An 18,961-nucleotide genomic window follows, 5' to 3' on the forward strand; every position below is an offset into this window, starting at 1 on the left:
CAGAATTAAAATCATGTTGAAGATAAGCAGCAATCTAAAATCTTATCTTCTAAATTATAAAATATTTGTAATTACAAATTTTGATTTCATTTCGCTGTGAATAAAAATTTGCCTAAAAGTATGCAATTATGTTAAAATAGTAAAATAATACCGATATTTAATTATTTCGGCAATGGCACCACTAATTTTATAATTAATGTCATACTAAATAGTATATAATACCTACTACTCTCTTTGTACACAATTACCTTTCAATAATATACAATTTATTTAATAAGTCTATTTTTATTTACAAATCAGTATTAATGAAATTTTGCAAATTTGGCAAACATGTTAGAAAAAACAATGAATTATTAGTTTGTATTAATTTAATACAGTAATATAGTATATATGATTTTAAAAATATTTATTATCATTGAAATAAAATTTATTAAAATATTATTGATGTTTCTGAACTTTGCCAATAATATCGCTCCAGAAAGTGCCATAACTTTTTAAAACTGTGCCACTAAAAGAAAGAAAAGAAAAATAAATATGATATAAAAATACATATTTTTAAAAATTTATAAGTCATGCTATTAAATATATTGGAACATACGATTGTGCCCAAAATTCTTAATATTGGTTTCATTTTTTTATTTTCTTATAAAAGCGGGTCTGATTTTTATATTTTTCATGAAATTATTTCATATTTTGTTTTCAACTTTACAAAGTCTTATAAATTGTTATATTATATTTTTTGCCTTCATCTACGTGAAAAGGGTTTGTCATTTCGTTTGTAATTTCTAAAATATAAGTTTCGATCCGATAAACTAAGAAGTCGGTTAAGCTATGTCTGTCTGTATGTCTTTTTTTTAAATTTAAAAAATAATATTTATAAAAATACACAATGGGGAAGGACATAAAGTTTCGTCAACGCTGAATATAACACTCTCATACTTGTTAAAATTAAAAGTTACTAAAATGAAATGCAAGAAATGCACACAAATATTTATCTTTCCACCTGCATATACATACAAACATATATATAAAATATAAGTTCTATTTCAAAATTCTTAGTAAAAACTTAATAAAGATACACACTCTTATGGAATATTCAGTTCTTTAAAGCATTCATTGAGTTATCATTCTTAAAGCATTCGATGTAGTTGAATTAAATCGCAGTGATTACACATGCCAACAAAATTTTACAAAAAATCAAAATACGGAAACCAATGTTTACTTTTCTAAAGGGCAGAGGATTAGAAAAATATTTGAGGGGCTATAACAGGGCGAAGATACCTTTATTAATTGAATTGTGTTATTAATTGAATGCAGAATATATTCCTTTAAACATTAAATTATAATTTTAATCCGAATTGAGAATTAATTAATTTTAAATTTATTTCATTCCATGATAAAATATTTATATCATATTTCATTCTTTCGAAGATTTGTATCAATAAAAGTGAAACAGAGATAAGTGGATCATTAAGATGATCAACACATTCAAAACGTTAATTAAAATGTTATAATTCAAAACTATTTTTAACAGACATTAATATTGTTTATAATATTTTAAATTAAATTTCCAAATATTGTTTAACATTCGTGTTAACAAATTAAGGAACGTGCTTTGATATTTTATTAAAGGGAGTTTCACAATTATATCAATGACCGTTGAATGATTAGCTGCAAATTCATTGACATGAAATTTTTAACGTATCTAGTTTCATTCCAAATTTGATTTCTTGTTTCTTAAGCCAAACTGGATATGTGTACAATGGTCACCGAAGAGGCAAGTTTTAATTTAAAAAATAAAAGTAATTAATTATGAAACTTGTTCATTATTACAGCTCAACATATAAAGAATATAAAGAATGCATTGCGACTATGCCTTTTCATTGCTCACATTTAATTAAAAGCTGTTCTTAATATGGTTGACAATAGATCGAAATAACTCGACATATGTATGTACATATATATGTAGATATAACTTTTGCAACTTAAGTCTTCAGATCTAGAGTACACCATATTCAGAACTATTTGTAACTTAATCAAATTTGTTGCCTGACTTAATGCATTTAAAAAAGCAGACGTTTACTTACGTAAAATAAACTCGTCCACGCTTGTTCTGTGGAGCTTTCCATATCAGTTTCGCTGCCAGCTTGTCGCGATTGTCACCGTGTGTTATGGCCGAACATTCTGGTATAGTGTTTGTATTCTCACTGCGTTGCCACTCCCCAATCCATTCGTTAGAATCAGCATCGCGTGCTTGAAGGAAAAAGCCACGGAACAACTCTTGTTTACCATGCGGATAAATGACCACTACACAAAAATAACAAATATATTTTCTTAGTCACTTTAGAAATTTGCAGACAATTTATGTCTGTCTACCTGTTACTTCCTGACCAGGATGAAATGTTTCTGAACTGGCCACTACTTCGTAGGGATTTTTATCAAGCGGTTGAGATCTGGCTTGTCCATGATTTGGTTGATTCGGACGTTTCTTAACACAAGTATCGGAAGGAGCACCGTCCGGGAATGATTTAATTACTACGATTAAAGATAAGATGCTTAATATTTGTATGGCACTTGAAAAATTCATTGTTAATTATTTTGAACTATTATTTCACTCAACAAGACAAACGCTAATTATAATTTCTTTTTTGGGTTGCAGATAAATTTCGATGCTCTTTTAACAAAATCTGTACTGAAAATCTTTTTACTTCGCCTTAAGGCCTGGGCTTTTATTAAATATTTTCGTTTGGAATTGAAGCTTTGGTTTAGTTGGCGAGTACCAAATAAAATCATAGTTAAAGCTTGAGTTGCGAATTGTGTGAATGCTTTTTGCTTCATGTCTTTATGGCAATACACACACACAATCGATGATATAAAAGCTTTTGATTTTACCTTTTTGCCTTTAGACAAATTGACAAAAAGTGCAACAACGATCAAAAAACTTGTCATGTCAAGAAATGGTTCTGCTTTTGGATTTTTCTATTTTTTCTAAATCTTGTGTGTAAGAAATAAATCTAATGGTGTATTTTCCAAGTTTTGGCCATTTATGTACTTTGATTTTTTCTCTTCGCAAAACGTAACCAGTTTTTAATTAATAAATTTTGTACTCCTGCGGAAATTACTTTAGCGCGACATCGTTTAGTAGTATTAAACTGAATTTGAAATCTAAGAAAAACAAAAAATACTTTTACATAAATACATTATGAATGTATGTATGTAATCGTGCATATAATACGCTCTAACTGGGTCATACATTAACGCCAGTCAATATTTCATACTATGAGCCGGTCAGCTAACCAAACAGCCAGGCAACCAGCGTGTCAGCGAACCAACTAACCAATAATGCATGCTTACTACCAACATAACTGTTACATACATACATATGTACATATGAACGTACATTCATAGATACTTAATACATCGTATTGTGTAATTACAGTCTGTATTTTTGGAATTCCTTACATATGAGAATGAGTATTTTTAAGATCTCATTCATTCATAGTATATAACACATAACGCAACTAAATATGTTTGTACTGTGTATTTTAAAAAAAATACTTCAAACTTTTTTTCTGCAAGCAGAAATAGAATAATGCAAAAAGTCTTAGTCCTCGTTTTTAAGTTTTTCCAATACAATGAACGTATTTTTGTTTAAATTGTTTTTTAAATCATTGTAAAATAAAATTAATTGTATTTTTCCATTTTGTCATTCGATATCGAATATGAAGAGATCTAGTACATTTCACTTAAATATTGAAATTTATTTCTGGTATGAAAGCTCATTCAAAACGAATTTATCGAGGATGTGGGTAACAATTTGAATAGTTTTTGAAGATTATTCTCTCTAGTTTCATTGACAGGTTTGACTAAACTGCAATATAATACATGCACTAAGAAATTAAATTATTTATGAAAGTAAAATTTACACTCATGATTATTTCGTAAATAAGAAAATATAATTTTTATTATTTATGTCAATTTAAATTTAAGTGGCCCGAAAATGGGAATTGCATATGTTCCCACTGGAAGAATTAAGACATGTGTCCCCCAACACCACTGTATCGTCCAGAATAATTTGAGCACTTATTTAACTGAAATATTTACACAATTTCACCTAAAAAAAGTTTTTGTAAGAAGATGTCTTTTAATGAATTTTTACTAATTTGTTGAAAAAAATTTTAAAATATACATATTAAAACTACGGCTCTCCCGAATTAATCGCCACTTTAATTGCCATCGAACCTACTGTGCGTAGCAAACAGGATGTAATATTGAAAATTTCTTTACTTAAAATTGTGGAACACATTTTTCGCAAATGGAAGGTGAAACCAAATAGTTCTCAACGTCTCTTACTTCTCTCTCACTCTATCTCTCTCTCTCTTGTGTCGGGTGTTCTCTACTTTTTCGAAATTGTACAAGAGTTAATATATTAAATACACTCTCACAACACTGCAAATACATTTTGTTCAAATCTGTGTACACTGTACAAACCCAACAGCTCATGGAACTACTAATTTCGCGGCCACTAAATTTATAATAATGAAAGACACTTTTCGATTATAAAATGTTTTAATGAGTTAGCGAGTTTGTGATTGAATCCAATGAATGATTCTTAAAATATCACACAACAAATGTGGAATTAGTTCTCAGTATTGCCGGGTAAAAAAAGTGTTTCTTAATTACCATAAACTCATACATATTACTATATTACATTTTTCGTTATTTTCCGAGCAAATTCTCGTTTAACCCCAACAATGATTAAGTAGATGTTGTTTAGTTAAAACCTGCAAAATGAACTTTAAATAAATGAAATCTTCTGTTAACAAATCTAAAGCAAGATTTATTTATTTAAATTATTATTTAAATGTAATTTAAATATTTTTGATTTCATTTGTTGGAATTGTGGCATTAAAAATAATTTGAATTTAGTATTGATTTTGACTTAATATTTTCATTTTTTTTTTTCGTGGAAAAGGTGTCGGCAGGGAGTTGTTAAGAAAATCAAAAACAAAACAAGTGATGAAAGGGCCAAATAAAAAATAAATAACAAACTGTGTCAAACTGCACGCTTTAGTAAGTGGAAAAAACAATATATTTGATTTGTTATGATGTGCGAGTTAAAATTCTCATTCGACAAACGCATGCGTCAAATTTTTATAAAAACACGAGATTTAAAGAGCGAAAAATTGGCAGTCTAATATGCGGAAACAGGACATAAGTTCGCATTTCAATTTGTTAAAAGAAAATTCACATCATACGCTGCCGTCACCATTCAGACGTAAGTGAGCTGTTTCAACGCTTAAACGTTCTGTTTTAGAAAACGGTTAAATTCATAAACAAGAAAAAAACTAATTAAAAAAGTGGAGTAAAAAGAAAAAAAAAGTTGAAGAAAAAACAAGGAGCCTAGAAACTTTTTTATGATAGTGGCCTAAATTTAAGCAAAGTTATAAAAAAAAACAAATTTTTAAAATATTTCCATTGGAAACAAGGATTAATTTTAAACAACGGTAGTATAGTTATTAAAATAAACAGAAAATATATTAAAAAATATATGCATAATATATAAACTCATATATAATATACAAACGTATGTATATGTACTATATGTATATCGTATATATGTACATATAATATGTATGTACATATATACAATAATTATTTATGTCTCTCCAATCTAACATACACTATAAATATTTACTAAAAAATTGGTTTAAACAAATTAAAAATATTTATTTAAATTAAAAACAAAACTTTATATTATTAATCTAAGTAGCTCTACATGAAATATATACGAGAAAAATGTGTAAAACAATCGTGCATTTAACTTTTTTAGTGTGTGTGTGTGTGTGTGTGTTGAAAAATCGTTTTTAAGATTTGAACTCAATAAAAGTGAAAAAATGAAGAAAAACTCCAATATTTTCACGTGACGACTTTCTTAATGCTGTTTTTGCTATTTCAGTTGTTTGGAGCCATTCACATGCATAGAAGTATGCATAAAACTACATAAGTGTATGTGTGTGTTTATATGTGTTATTTGGGTGCTATGTCATGCCATGCCATAGCATGCCACACCACTCCACGACAAGATTTACCAGCTCCCATTGAATTCGTAACTAAACATTGGAACACATTAACCTCCTTCCTCTCCACCCCTCGAATTTTTCAATATCCAACTTCGTACTTTGTTAACGCTTTTATTTTTCTTACGTTCTTATTTACTCAACACATTGCCTACTAAATGCCTTCTGGCGGTGTTATTATTATTTTTATTTTTATTCCATGAGTGCAAAACTGTGTTAGTTGGGGTCTTTTCCAGCGTATGATTCATAAAAACGCAAAAAATAAAGAAAAAAAAAATACAAACACAACAACAAGAAAAAATAATAATAAAGCAAAACGGAAGACAGAGTATTGATGGAAATAAAAATCAAACAAAACAAAACGAATTGAATTGAATTAAATCGAATATAAAACATATGTCCTTTTCTTGAAACACACACGCATAAACAAATCATCTTTATATGTTTTTTTGTAATGTTATTATAAACAGTACTAGTATTTATACTCAAATAAACTACATATGTACATATTTAAAATATAGTATATAGATAATTATAATAAATATTCGTACTGAAAACGTACTCATAGTCCGTAAAAACATTTCTTTATAATGTTGTCACAATTTCACAACAATAATCTATTATGGGCCTACAACAATCTGCAGTAAATAATAAATAGATGAACATTAGAGTACATACATACATACATATATACATACCTATTTACAAAATATTTAAAAAGATTCCACGCACAGTCGTATGACCTAAATCGCATGACTGGAATTGCATTGAGTTGCAATTGTTGGCTCCATATTACTCCCATTTTTAAGTGTTAAGTTATACAGTGTTGATAAAAATAATAGAAAAATACATTCTTTTTATAAATACTAAATTTAAAATTCTTTATGGTTTAAATTTTATAAAAATTTAAATTACGGTTTTAACCTTAATTTATTTATTAATTTTGGTTTGAAATTTTTAATTAAACTTTTCATTTAATTTTTTTTATTAATTTTGGTCTCAAGTTAATTGTTATTTATTGTACCATAGTTTGACAATACTTAAGAAGAAATATCATAGATTTAAAAAGAGGATAATTATTTTACAGTATTTATATGAAATTTTCTAATTATGCTTTCGATTAAAGATAGTATTAATATAAATATATGAATAATAAAACTAGAGAAAATTAAAGGTTGAACCCACCAAAATCGAACAATTTGTAATCGTTGTAAATAGAAAATAAAGTCCAAATTTCCGAAAGAGGACCTTGTTAAGCCAGCAATTTGTTCATGTGTGCTTAAATGAAAACCAGTTTTTAAATGTAGTTAAATCAATGGTGAAAATTATGGAGAAGAATGCTTTGAAAATCGGACGTTACTATTTGTATGATTTCACAGTATAAACCCGCTATTTTGTCCACACCTACTCAGTGGTCATAATGCCAGAGACTCAATTAAATGATCTTTAAAATGTGCTAAAATTAGAAAAAAAAATATTTTCTACAAAGAAAAAATAATCCCTCAAAATAACGATTATGACGTCCGTTAGATAAATATTGGTCAATTATTAGATAATGTTTAAAGATAATGAGAATGACAGAATAGAATATATTATCTAAGCAGCATTTGACGAAAGTCTCGTGCATATCCGTACAAAATTAATTTTCTCCGACTATGCTCTAAAGCATTTTTTTAATGCAAATTAAGAATTAAAAATCTATTTATTAGAATTAAATTAGAACACTACAGGCTATTCAAATCCAAAATTTTATTTTAATTGGTGAATTAGTTTGAAATATGTAGACGATTAAAACTTTTTCGATTTTGGGGTTTGTTGACAAACCCAAATTTTAGTAGAGGGAATTTCATATTGATACTAGTGTTTATAAGTAAATTATTTATAATTTTTTGAAGGAGACTTTGCATGGGGTCTATGTTCGAGGCCTGCGGTTCTGCGGGCTAAATGAAATAAAGTACCGATTTAAACCATTGTCAATAGGCTTCGTCCAATATTTTTGGGTGTTACAAACGCATAATACCATCAGAACTATTGTGGTATAGTGTATAATTATATATGTATATATATATATATATATATATATATATATATATATATATATATATATATATATATATAATATATATATATATATATATATATATATATATATATATATATATATTATATATATTATATAGTATATGACTAAATAATATCTACATACATATATTGTCTACTCTGAAAATAGCATTGGGCATGAAACCAGGAGCAAAGCTTTATTGTATTGAGGACTCGCCAAACAAATATATCAAATTGGCTTTGAAATTTATGTAAATACATAAAATGTAACTTGCTAAACAAATACATAATTGTATAGCTTTAAAAAATAAATTTTATTGAATATAAATCCATAAATTCACATTAAACACTCCTAACTAATTTTTAAAGTAAAGGCAGAATAACAAATTTTTAATATTCATATAAGTACGTACAATGAACATTGGTAACATTTACTTGGAAGCCACAATGTTAATACATTTTCATATAAACTTTTAAAGAATAACTTTGCATAATACGGAATAAAATTGAAATAAAAATTTAAAATTAAAATAAGAAATAGAGTGTTTAAGAATTTAACAGACAACTGCTATAATAACATTAAAAGTAATGAACAAACAATGTGACTTGAATGAAATCACACAAATTATATTGATAATAATTATATTAGGGTGATACTCAAAACAAATGTAAATGTCCTTTTTGGATAAAAAGTTAATTTTTTAAACTTTTAATTAAAAACAAACAATTTTATTGAAAGCTCCATTCATGATGAAAATAGTCATGAAATCCGATAAATTTTTACAATTTCATTTCATTTGGAAACATCAGCAAATTTGATTTTGAGGCATCATAGTATGTATATTCCTCAATGCATTATCCACGTGTGGTATAAATGTGCCAATTCAAGATAAATACTAAGGAAACATTAAATTTTCGTCCAAGATACCACGAGGGTCATACAAAAATTATTTCGATAACGAGTTGGGACTCGAAATTTAATCAACAGAAATATGTACCATATATTTGCTCTTAAAAATAATTTGAGCTCTCATCAAAAATTACCGAAATATGATAGGGAAGTGACTTATTACTGCTATATGTAAAAGTGTGAACTTTACATATACACAATCAGTAATTGTCCCCTTGCGAGAGGTACACCCTACATTAAGAAGCACTGAATTATCAAATAGTTATTCCCTAACGTACATATATATGCAAATGTGTTGGTATGTATTATTTTTATATCCCTGTATGTAAATGAATCCTCTTCTACTTTATTATGTTTAACTTTTTCGCTTCAATTAATTCTCTTTTTCATTCTATTTAATAATTTATATTTATTTATCCTTGAAGTCTTTTCCATAATATTGTATGTGGAATGTACTTCTAGTGCTTGCTTTTATGCCACATTTAATAAATACCTACATTCGTACATATAGTATGTTCGTTGTGCGGAAGTGGGGTCTGTTTTTGGTTTTAGTAGTTCGTACTTCGTAAATAATTCAGTTGTTCATTGCAGCATTTCCAACCACAGCATCATCATGATACCGCTTCTCTGTATTCTGTTTGTGAGTGAGTGAGTAAATGAATGAACGAGCTTTCACGTAGGACCTAACATACAATTCTGGGAGCATCATCACTTTATATCCTTTTGCCATATAGAAGAATATAAGCAGTCAAGCGACCGACATAAAAACCATTCAAAATTTATACATTTCGTCCCATGCTCGTTTTATTCACTCATTCACATTCCCACGTTTATGCAAGTAGTAGAAGTGGTTTATTGGTGTGAATGTATGTATGTGTATTAATCTGTGTGAAAGTATTTATTTATGTGTTAGTAGTTAGTAGCAACCATGAACTCAATAGAATACCTTTTGCCCTTTTCGTAAGATGTTTGTTGGTTATACATATGTATGTTGTAGTTGTTTTTTGTGTCATAAAAAAAGTTCCGTACAAATTGTAATGCATCGCTATTTTGCAATTGTGTTTTTTATTTTTACTTTATTCTAAATAAGACGCGCACACACACATGCAAATAAAAAGACGTTAAAAGAAAATGTATTTTTCTTTGGAATACTTTTCTTGCCCATTATGTGCGAGTGCAAAAATATAAAGTAGGTACTATTTAAGGCCGAAATAAGCACACTTATGAGACCTAAAGACAAGACACTAGAAAACTGTACGTAACAGAAAGAAGAGGACATGACAAAGAGATACACTCTACAAGCGCAAAACAGAGACATTTAAATCGTGTAAAGATTTTGTCCAATTCTTTTTTTTCTTTTAATCTGTTTAAAATCAATATGAATCTTCTTACTGCAATATCCTTCCACCTTTTCTTTTACAATTTAAAAGAAACAGGAAAATCCTAAAGTTTTTCTGTTAAGAAAACTTTAAATGGTGACAAGTCAAAAAGTAACATTTTACATTGTAAAAAAAAGATGGAAAAACTTAGTTTTTCCGTTTTGCGATTTTCGTGATATTTATCTTTTATATTAAAAAAATCATGAGAGGTAGAGAAAGAGGAACATACTACGTATTCAAACACACATACTCATTATTTATTTATTTATAAATGCCTTTAGGTAGATTTCCTTTTTTTATTTAAATGTGAATTTATGTGATGATTTTATCATTTCAACAACAACTTGTTTGCGCTTAAAGCAAGGACAGAAATTTCAATTTGATGAAAATCTAAACTTGTCAGGATTTCCTTAATTTACTCAAATTTTTAATTCCGTCAAATTCATCTACGCAAGTAACACGTGTGGTGAGAAAACCTAAGAGACCCCTTATGTTTTTCCGCGATCTTTAAATGGAAATAGTTATACGATTCGGTCTCACTTACGTTTGTGATGTAGTAAATATTTTAGTTTTTTTTCACAAATCTGACAATTTTTAAACATTTGAGGAAGGTTTACTCAAATTTCCTTTCACTGATCATTGTTAGATTGATTTTAGAAAAACCACAAATTATGTTAAAAGTATGAATGACAATGATTTCTGTCATATAACAAGTCGTATGAGTAATATAATTTATAATGAATATTATTCATACGTGGTTAAGTACTTATACTTTTGAATTGCTAATAATGACTATTGAATTCAGAATTTCATACTGGAATTCCATTTGAATTTCCACAGAATAAAATAGTAATATTTGAATTACTAGAAGTATTAAGTGGCTCAATTTTGAATTTCGTCCACAGATTTTCCAAAATTTATTAGAGACTTATATTTTTTTTTATTAAATTATAAAATTAATTAAAATCTCAAAAAATTCCTAAAATAAATAAATTCATGTCTGAGAAATATTCGCTATATTTAATGAAATTCATTATTTATAACGACGTCAACTAATGCTATTACGTTTTGTATTTATAAACGAAAAAATATTTTTTTCGTTAATTAACATATAATTATAATCACAAAATTATCAGCCAGTGTGAGTTAAACACACACATAAAGAGTCTGGCTATGTGTACAAGTTCAACTTAAACAACATACATATTTACATATAAATAAACGTTTTGTTTTGTTTACTTTAATTTATTAATGTTGCAAATAACAACAGATAGCAAAATCAGCAAGAGAAACATTCGGCTCAGCCTATCGATTGAGACCGACAATCCATTCATACCCAACAATCTGAAACATTTTATGTCAAACGATTAAACAGTTTAATGCTGATAACAGTGATTTCAAATTTGAAATAAAAAAAATTCCATATAATTGTGTATTTATTTTATTTTTGCATTCATCTCACCCAAGGAAAACGTACTGTTCGTTGACAAAGAAACAAAAAAACAAGCAGAGAAAATTATAAGGATTCAAAACACGCACATTAAATAAACCACTGCCGCCTGCCTAAAAAAGGGGAAACAATCAAATAAAACACTTAATAAGAAGGCAAAGAAAACGTATAACAAATTGCAAATTAACAACTTACAAATAACGTACGGGTAAGTTTTTTTTTTCATAAAACATCTATTAATTTTGTGAATTGTTGTAAACCTAGATAAATATTACTTATGTAGAAGCACACATAGCAAACAAAAGAAGAAGGTCAGATAGATAGATAGACAGTCAGACAAACAAAAAAGTGAACATAGTAGTAGAATAAGAAATTTCTGCCGAAAATTTTCACACGTTCGTTATACATAAAGATACTATTTAAAGTAAATAAATATGAGATTAAGATAAACGAAACTTTATTTGTATATTTACAAATTTGGTGAGCGATTATTATTTTATATTACAATTTGCATACATATACAATCTGTGATCAAAAGCAATTTATGTTAATAGAATGTGGCGGCATATGTAGCTCATTTCGTTCCTAACTCGTAAAGTGTAGTTCTAGAGTCTAGACTTATATAAGAGCTGTTCTATCGATATTACAATGGAATTGTTCCTCTGATATTATAGAACTTGTTTCCGATACCAGTATATTTTTGCGCAGCACAAAATTAATATCAAAATTAAATTAAATTTTGAGGTAAATAATATTACAGCGCGATAAAATTTGAAAAAATTTGGAAATTACTTGGAATAACCACACCTTAAAGTAAATCCGACGCACAGTGGTATAGGAAAAAAAAAGAGGGAAATAATTCGGTAACTTCTAAACGGTTAATCCGATTTTAATGAAATTTGGTATGCACAAAGAGAAGGTGTTGTCGAGTTTAGATTTTGAATTTGGACCTTATAGGCCAACCAGGGGCCCGGCGGGGGGTCCTCAAATTAGGACACCTCGGCTATGTTAAATTTTTAAAACGATCCTATTTCTTCATTTGAGTTCCGATTTAAAAAAAATTTCGTATATAGAATCTCCTCATCGAGCACTATAAAAAATGTCGTCATAGCAGTAAATTATCTCTTATAGTTTAGGAGATATTCGCATTTGAAAATTAAAATTTTAAAATTTTTACCGTCCTTACTTTAGTTTTTTTGATAATAGCGGGTCCAAATATTCCCGATTTTCGCCATTTTTTTATTCGCTTAACAACAAGTTTATATATCAAGCAGTGAAAGAATTATGTAAAAATCATGACTGAGTCCAAAGTTATAGGCATTTTAATTTAAAAAATAAAAAAAAGGCGATTTTTTGTCATTTTTTTGGGAAAAAAGTATCTTTTTCTTTTTAAGTTATCTAAAAAGTTTCTAAGAAGATGTATATATTTATACTTTTTGGAAAGCTGACTTTACATAAAGTACGATAAATGAAACAAAATCTAAAAAATCCATATATGTAACAAATTTAAGAGTTAACCTTATGGATGAAAATAATAGTGCTATGTAAATTTTCTAAAAGATGTTGAGTTTTCCCTAATTAATTTGTCACTTAAAAACACTAGGTAGGCATGTTATACATCAATGGAAAGGTAATTTTGTCTTTTTTCAAAACTGTATATAATTTTTGAAAATTAAAAAATTCGCGGAATACTTTTTTTAAAAAAAATTAAAAAATGTTTTTTATTCAGTTTTTGCGAAGATACAATTTTTTCAAATTGCAATAAAAATTTTATTTATGAATATTTTTTGATGAAATTTTACAGTTAGGTAGATTTTTTTACTCAAAATCCAAAATTAAATAAAAATTTCGAATTTTCTTATTAGAAATCCCGGAATTCCCAAAAAAGTTTTAAAAAATCCCAAAAATGAGATTTTTTGGTTTTTTGCCTATTATATCCATACCAGTGGCGGGGTTATCGAAACCCGTTACAAAATGATTAAGAACATATTGGGTCATATAAAACAGGTCACTATAATTTGATATCGACTATGCGATTTGAGAATTTTTGCTCAAAATTGAATTTTCCATAAAAAATAGGGTTTTTTTGGATGGACCTGGTCCCTTCGGTATCAAAAGTTTTTAGGTCTTGTTTCATTTATCGTACTTTATGTAAAGTCAGCTTTCCAAAAAGTATAAATTCTATATACATCTTCTTAGAAACTTTTTAAAAAGAAAAAGATACTTTTTTCCCAAAAAAATTACAAAAAATCGCCTTTTTTTATTTTTTAAATTAAAATGCCTATAACTTTGGACTCAGTCATGATTTTTACATAATTCTTTCACTGCTTGATATGTAAACTTGTTGTTAAGCGAATAAAAAAAAATGGCGAAAATCGGGAATATTTGGACCCGCTATTATCAAAAAAACTAAAGTAAGGACGGTAAAAATTAAAATTTTAATTTTCAAATGCGAATATCTCCTAAACTATAAGAGATAATTTACTGCTACGACGACATTTTTTATAGTGCTCGATGAGGAGATTCTATATACGAATTTTTTTTAAATCGGAAATCAAATGAAGAAATAGGATCGTTTTAAAAATGGCCTATAAGGTCCAAATTCAAAACCTAAACTCGACAACACCTCCTCTTTGTGCATACCAAATTTCATTAAAATCGGATTAACCGTTTAGAAGTTACCGAATTATTTCCCTCTTTTTTTTTTTCCTATACCACTGTGCGACGGCTAGATCTATTCATAAAGATATTAATCGTTAATCTTAGGTTTATAACGCACATTTTCAATACAAAATTCATGAAATAAATTATCTTTATTAAGCATTTATGAATAAGGGCGGGAATCTTTTAAAATGTTAAAAATCGGTTCGGACCATGTCATGATGTAATAATTAGTGCATCCTGAGAAATGTTTTTTAAGCAAATATAAAAATAAGTGTTAATTTTTGAATTCATTAAAGGCCCATTTGTTCCATTAATGATCTTTGGTTCTAAATTTTCAACCTCAGAACAATTTTCGAACCTTACTAACAAAATAAAAGCGCTATTAACTATTTACAATATTATTCGAAAATTTTCATTTGAAATACAATTAAAATCTTTTGAAATAAATCTTTTCAAAAAAAAATAAATAAATAAATAAATAAATAAAATTACAAAGTAAATGTTAATAGTAAAGGTTTCTGGTAATATTTAAAATCTTTTTGATCTTCGAAAATCAAATGTTCTTAATTTATCATACAACACAAAAAAGTCATATAACACTTGATTGTATTTATTAAAAAAATACTTTTATTTTCCTTAGTTCAGGTAATATTTTTAAAAATTGGGTTTGTTTGTGTATTTATTTTACAAGATAAATAACATCTAAACTAAATTGCCTGTTGATTCAACAGTTTTATTCTAAATTACATTGTTGTACAAGTGAAATTTGTGGACAGGTTAGAAATGAATTTTGAAATGTTTATCTAGACGCCCAATGAAATGTTTTGTTTTCCTTAAACCAACAAACATTGTGAAATATAAACAATAATTAAATTAATTAAATTGTATGAAATGAAATTAAATTAGAAAAGGAAACTTTTTTTATTTCCCCTAAAAATGCATCCCCAATGGTTTGCTTGTTTTGTGGTGGTAATAAGCTTTCTGGAATATTTAAATTATTTCTTCTTTTGAATTAATGATTAATGTAAATGTAATGTACATTTTGTTTATTTTTATATAATTAATTTTTTAAACAAACACATATTCATAGTATACGAGGCAGCTATAATAGGCGACAATTATTTAAATAATGTGAATACTTGTGCGGCATTAATACCCTGGGGAATTTATTGGGTCAAGCCCTTAGGTCCTGACTAAGCATTATGGCTCATTTTATGAATGTATTTATATACTTGACAAAAATGACTTGTCATTCTTTTCTGCCATCACATAAGCTCAATTTAATTCAGCTCCTACAACAATTACAACCACCAACCGACATCAACAAACTTAAAACAATAACGATGATGATAATACATAAGTATGTATTATGTATGTTTGTAAATATGTATATATTATGTATTACATATTTATGTATAATATCTAGTGTGGTTGTATGGATTATGTTGACAATGATGTTGTGAATAATGACTACACATAATAACGACTGATGATGACACAATCCTTTTTTTGGTAATTCTGCAAATTCATTGTTTTGCTCTGGCTTAAGACCACTCCTTTCCTTCGTATGCAATATTTCTGTAAATGTGCCATGAAATTCATATATAAATATGCATACTTTCACACATATGTTTGTAAGTATATTAGGGTCACAATTTTTAAAACATTTTTGAAAATTTCCAATCGGTCCTATTCATTCCACATAAAGTATAAAAAAGTATGCCACTTTTTCCGTTAAAAAAGTTTCCGAGGCTAATGCTTCAAGGTTTTCAATATTATAACTAAATTTAAAATATATTAATACAAAATCGGAAACTTTTGATACAAGTGTCATTGTTTGACCTACGACATTTACACGAAAAAAGAACATGGATAACGTAGGCGGTTTCTTTCTGAAAGGTTTTAGAAAATCGAGTTGCAGGGAGGTTTTTGCACCAAATTGACTTGAGAAAAAGGTTTTCGTTATTAGAACACTACTGGCTACCACGTAGTAAGTAATAGGGTCTAATTTTGGTTATACCCTAATGTACATGCATTCATATTATTAATGCACACATACTCATCCTTATGCACACTTAAACATTTTATTTTTGTTTTGTTATTTATAACTGGAGGGTACTTTATTTATAATTTCAATGAACTTAATATGTAAAATATACATTTATATTTACATATGTACTAACATTACATGTTTTTATACATATTTACAAATGAAAACTTTATGCTTAATATAGAAATGTTAGTAGTTTTGTCAAAATATAATAACATTTTAAAAAAACTTTTTAAAATATACCCTACTTTCATCGTAATGGAATAACATAAATATTATTATTGTAAATACTTATCTGCAATATAAAATGTCACCTTTTATAGATTTTCATAATGACCATTTAAGTTTGCTTTTATGATTCTCGTCTCAATATTACAGAAAATTCAAAAAAGCAGTTGCAGAACGAAAAAGTACTATCAGAAATTCAATCACAAATTCCTCTAATACAGATGTTTATACAATCAGGAAGCTGCGTGTACTATTTTATGTTTTTTAGGTTAAATATTATAGAAATTCGAAAAGTATCAGTTAAAGAACGAAAAAGTACCAAAAAGTCCCCTTTTATAGGGGTTCATTTACTACTGTCTCCACATGCTTAATTTCATGTTTTTAGGTTCAATATTATATAAAATTCCAAAAGTCCCCTTTTATAGGTTCTCAATTACTCTGGGGTCTACATGACTAATTTAGTGTTCGTAAGTTCAATATTATAAAAATACAAATTAAAAACGAAAAAGTACTAAAAAGTCCCCTTTTATATGTACTCCGGGATCCGCAGTAAATGAGTCGGGGGTTTACATGCTTAATTTGTGTTCCTAAGTTCAATATTATAAAAAACTCAAAAAGTACCAGTTAAAAAACGAAAAAGTATCAAAAAATATTGCTTTGAGCAGGAGTTCTCCGAAACACCCATTAGCATATTTAATATTACAAAATCTACCAATTTCTCCAATTTTTTTAAAATTGGCTCAATAAGTTTTAATAAAATCAAATTTTCGGTTTTCCCCCTTTTGGTACTTTTTTTTCCTTTTGAAGTAATAAACATTTAATTCAAAAAGTTCTAATATCATAGTGGGAGACCATAATTAAGTATTCAGTCATATGTATGTATGTACAAGTTAATACATAGGAAACAAAAAGTATCAAAAATAATTACAATTTTCATCTCTTAAACGTCCGAATAACCAGAAAGTGCTAAATTCATATTTTTATTTTTTCGTTAAGTTATGATGGAATCAAAAAGGTACCGTAATAAGGCTTTTAGCCGCTTAATCTCTAAAGGGCCCGAATTTGAAGAAAGTACCAGTACGCTTAAAGCTAAAAAGCTTTAAGCTTTTTTGTATCTTTTCCCCCTTTTTACTCCCTAAACATTCGAATTTACAAAAATTCCGTCTTAGTGAATCTAATTGGTGGGAGACCAATCTCCTGTCCAAATTTCTGCTCTTTAGCATCAACCGTTAAGGCTATGCGATGATGAAACAGTCATAATGTTAGAGTTTTATATATATGGGTCATATCGTGTCAAGTGACATAACTTAAAAATTATTGTCTTCCGATTTTGATGAAATTTTTTTTATTCAAATGCGTGTAACTTTTCACCTATTGGTCCCAGCAAAAAATTTTAAAAAATTAACAAGTAAGAGTGTTATATTCGGCTATGCCGAATCTTATATACCCACCATCAAACCTCGTTTGACTCGAATGAAACTTACTTATGTCGAATTTCATCTATATACTCGTATTTTTTAGGCCAGTTATAAGCGTTAAAGTAATTTTCTGAAGGGGACCTTATATAGGGGGGGTAGGGTCAATTATGGGTCGATCCTCATAAAATTTGGTAGACAGGATTTGGTTCGTATTAAATTTATTTGTGTCGAATTTCATCGCTACACTCGTATTTTTAAGCCATTAATGAGCGTTAAAGTCATTTTCTGAAGGGGACCTTATATGGGGGGTAGGGTCAATTATGGACCGATCCTCATAAAATTTTGCATAGTGATTGTGGATCATAAGAAACTTACTTACGTCGAATTTCATCGCTATATTCGTATTTTTAAACAAGTTATGGCTGTTAAAGCTGCTTTCGAGGGGCCACTTGTATGGGGGCTATCCGAAAACGTGGACCGATATTGCCCATTTTCAATAACAAACAAACCTTACCTATAAGAAATATTTATGTGAAATTTCAACCCTCTAGCTCTTTCCATTGGGACGCTATCGTGCTTTCAACAGACAGACAGACGGACAGACATGGCTAGATCGTCTTAGAATTTAATGTGGACCCAGAATATATATACTTTTGTGGGTCTATGACCAATATTTCGATGTGTTACAAACGGAATGACAAAATCAATATACCCCCCATCT

General features: G+C 28.0%; 2 protein-coding genes across 23 annotated transcripts in view; one reads left to right on the forward strand and one right to left on the reverse strand.

The window, feature by feature from the left end:
* Positions 1 to 279: 279 nt before the first annotated feature.
* On the reverse strand, positions 280 to 2,716 carry LOC119601069 (putative defense protein 3). Its single transcript, XM_037951777.1, has 3 exons — positions 2,377 to 2,716; positions 2,088 to 2,307; positions 280 to 508 (listed from the first exon to the last, which is right to left on the reverse strand). The coding sequence occupies exons 1-3, from the start codon at positions 2,585 to 2,587 to the stop codon at positions 439 to 441; spliced, it is 501 nt and encodes a 166-aa protein (XP_037807705.1). The 5' UTR covers positions 2,588 to 2,716; the 3' UTR covers positions 280 to 438.
* Positions 2,717 to 5,233: 2,517 nt separating this feature from the next.
* Positions 5,234 to 18,961, forward strand: part of LOC119600976 — a 43,063-nt gene continuing 29,335 nt past the window's right edge. For 11 of the 22 annotated variants that reach the window (XM_037951643.1, XM_037951625.1, XM_037951663.1 and 8 more), the window contains exons 1-2: positions 5,234 to 5,507; positions 11,898 to 12,088. The gene's annotated coding sequence lies outside the window, so the exon portion shown is untranslated. Of the gene's footprint in view, positions 5,588 to 11,756; positions 12,089 to 18,961 lie in introns of those variants that run through there. The other 11 variants (XM_037951601.1, XM_037951720.1, XM_037951737.1 and 8 more) reach the window with 8 other exon arrangements.

This window comes from Lucilia sericata, unplaced genomic scaffold (assembly GCF_015586225.1).
Source record: "Lucilia sericata isolate MDLA Ls3-8-SP2 unplaced genomic scaffold, ASM1558622v1 Contig000005F_arrow, whole genome shotgun sequence".
Taxonomy (NCBI): domain Eukaryota; kingdom Metazoa; phylum Arthropoda; class Insecta; order Diptera; family Calliphoridae; genus Lucilia; species Lucilia sericata.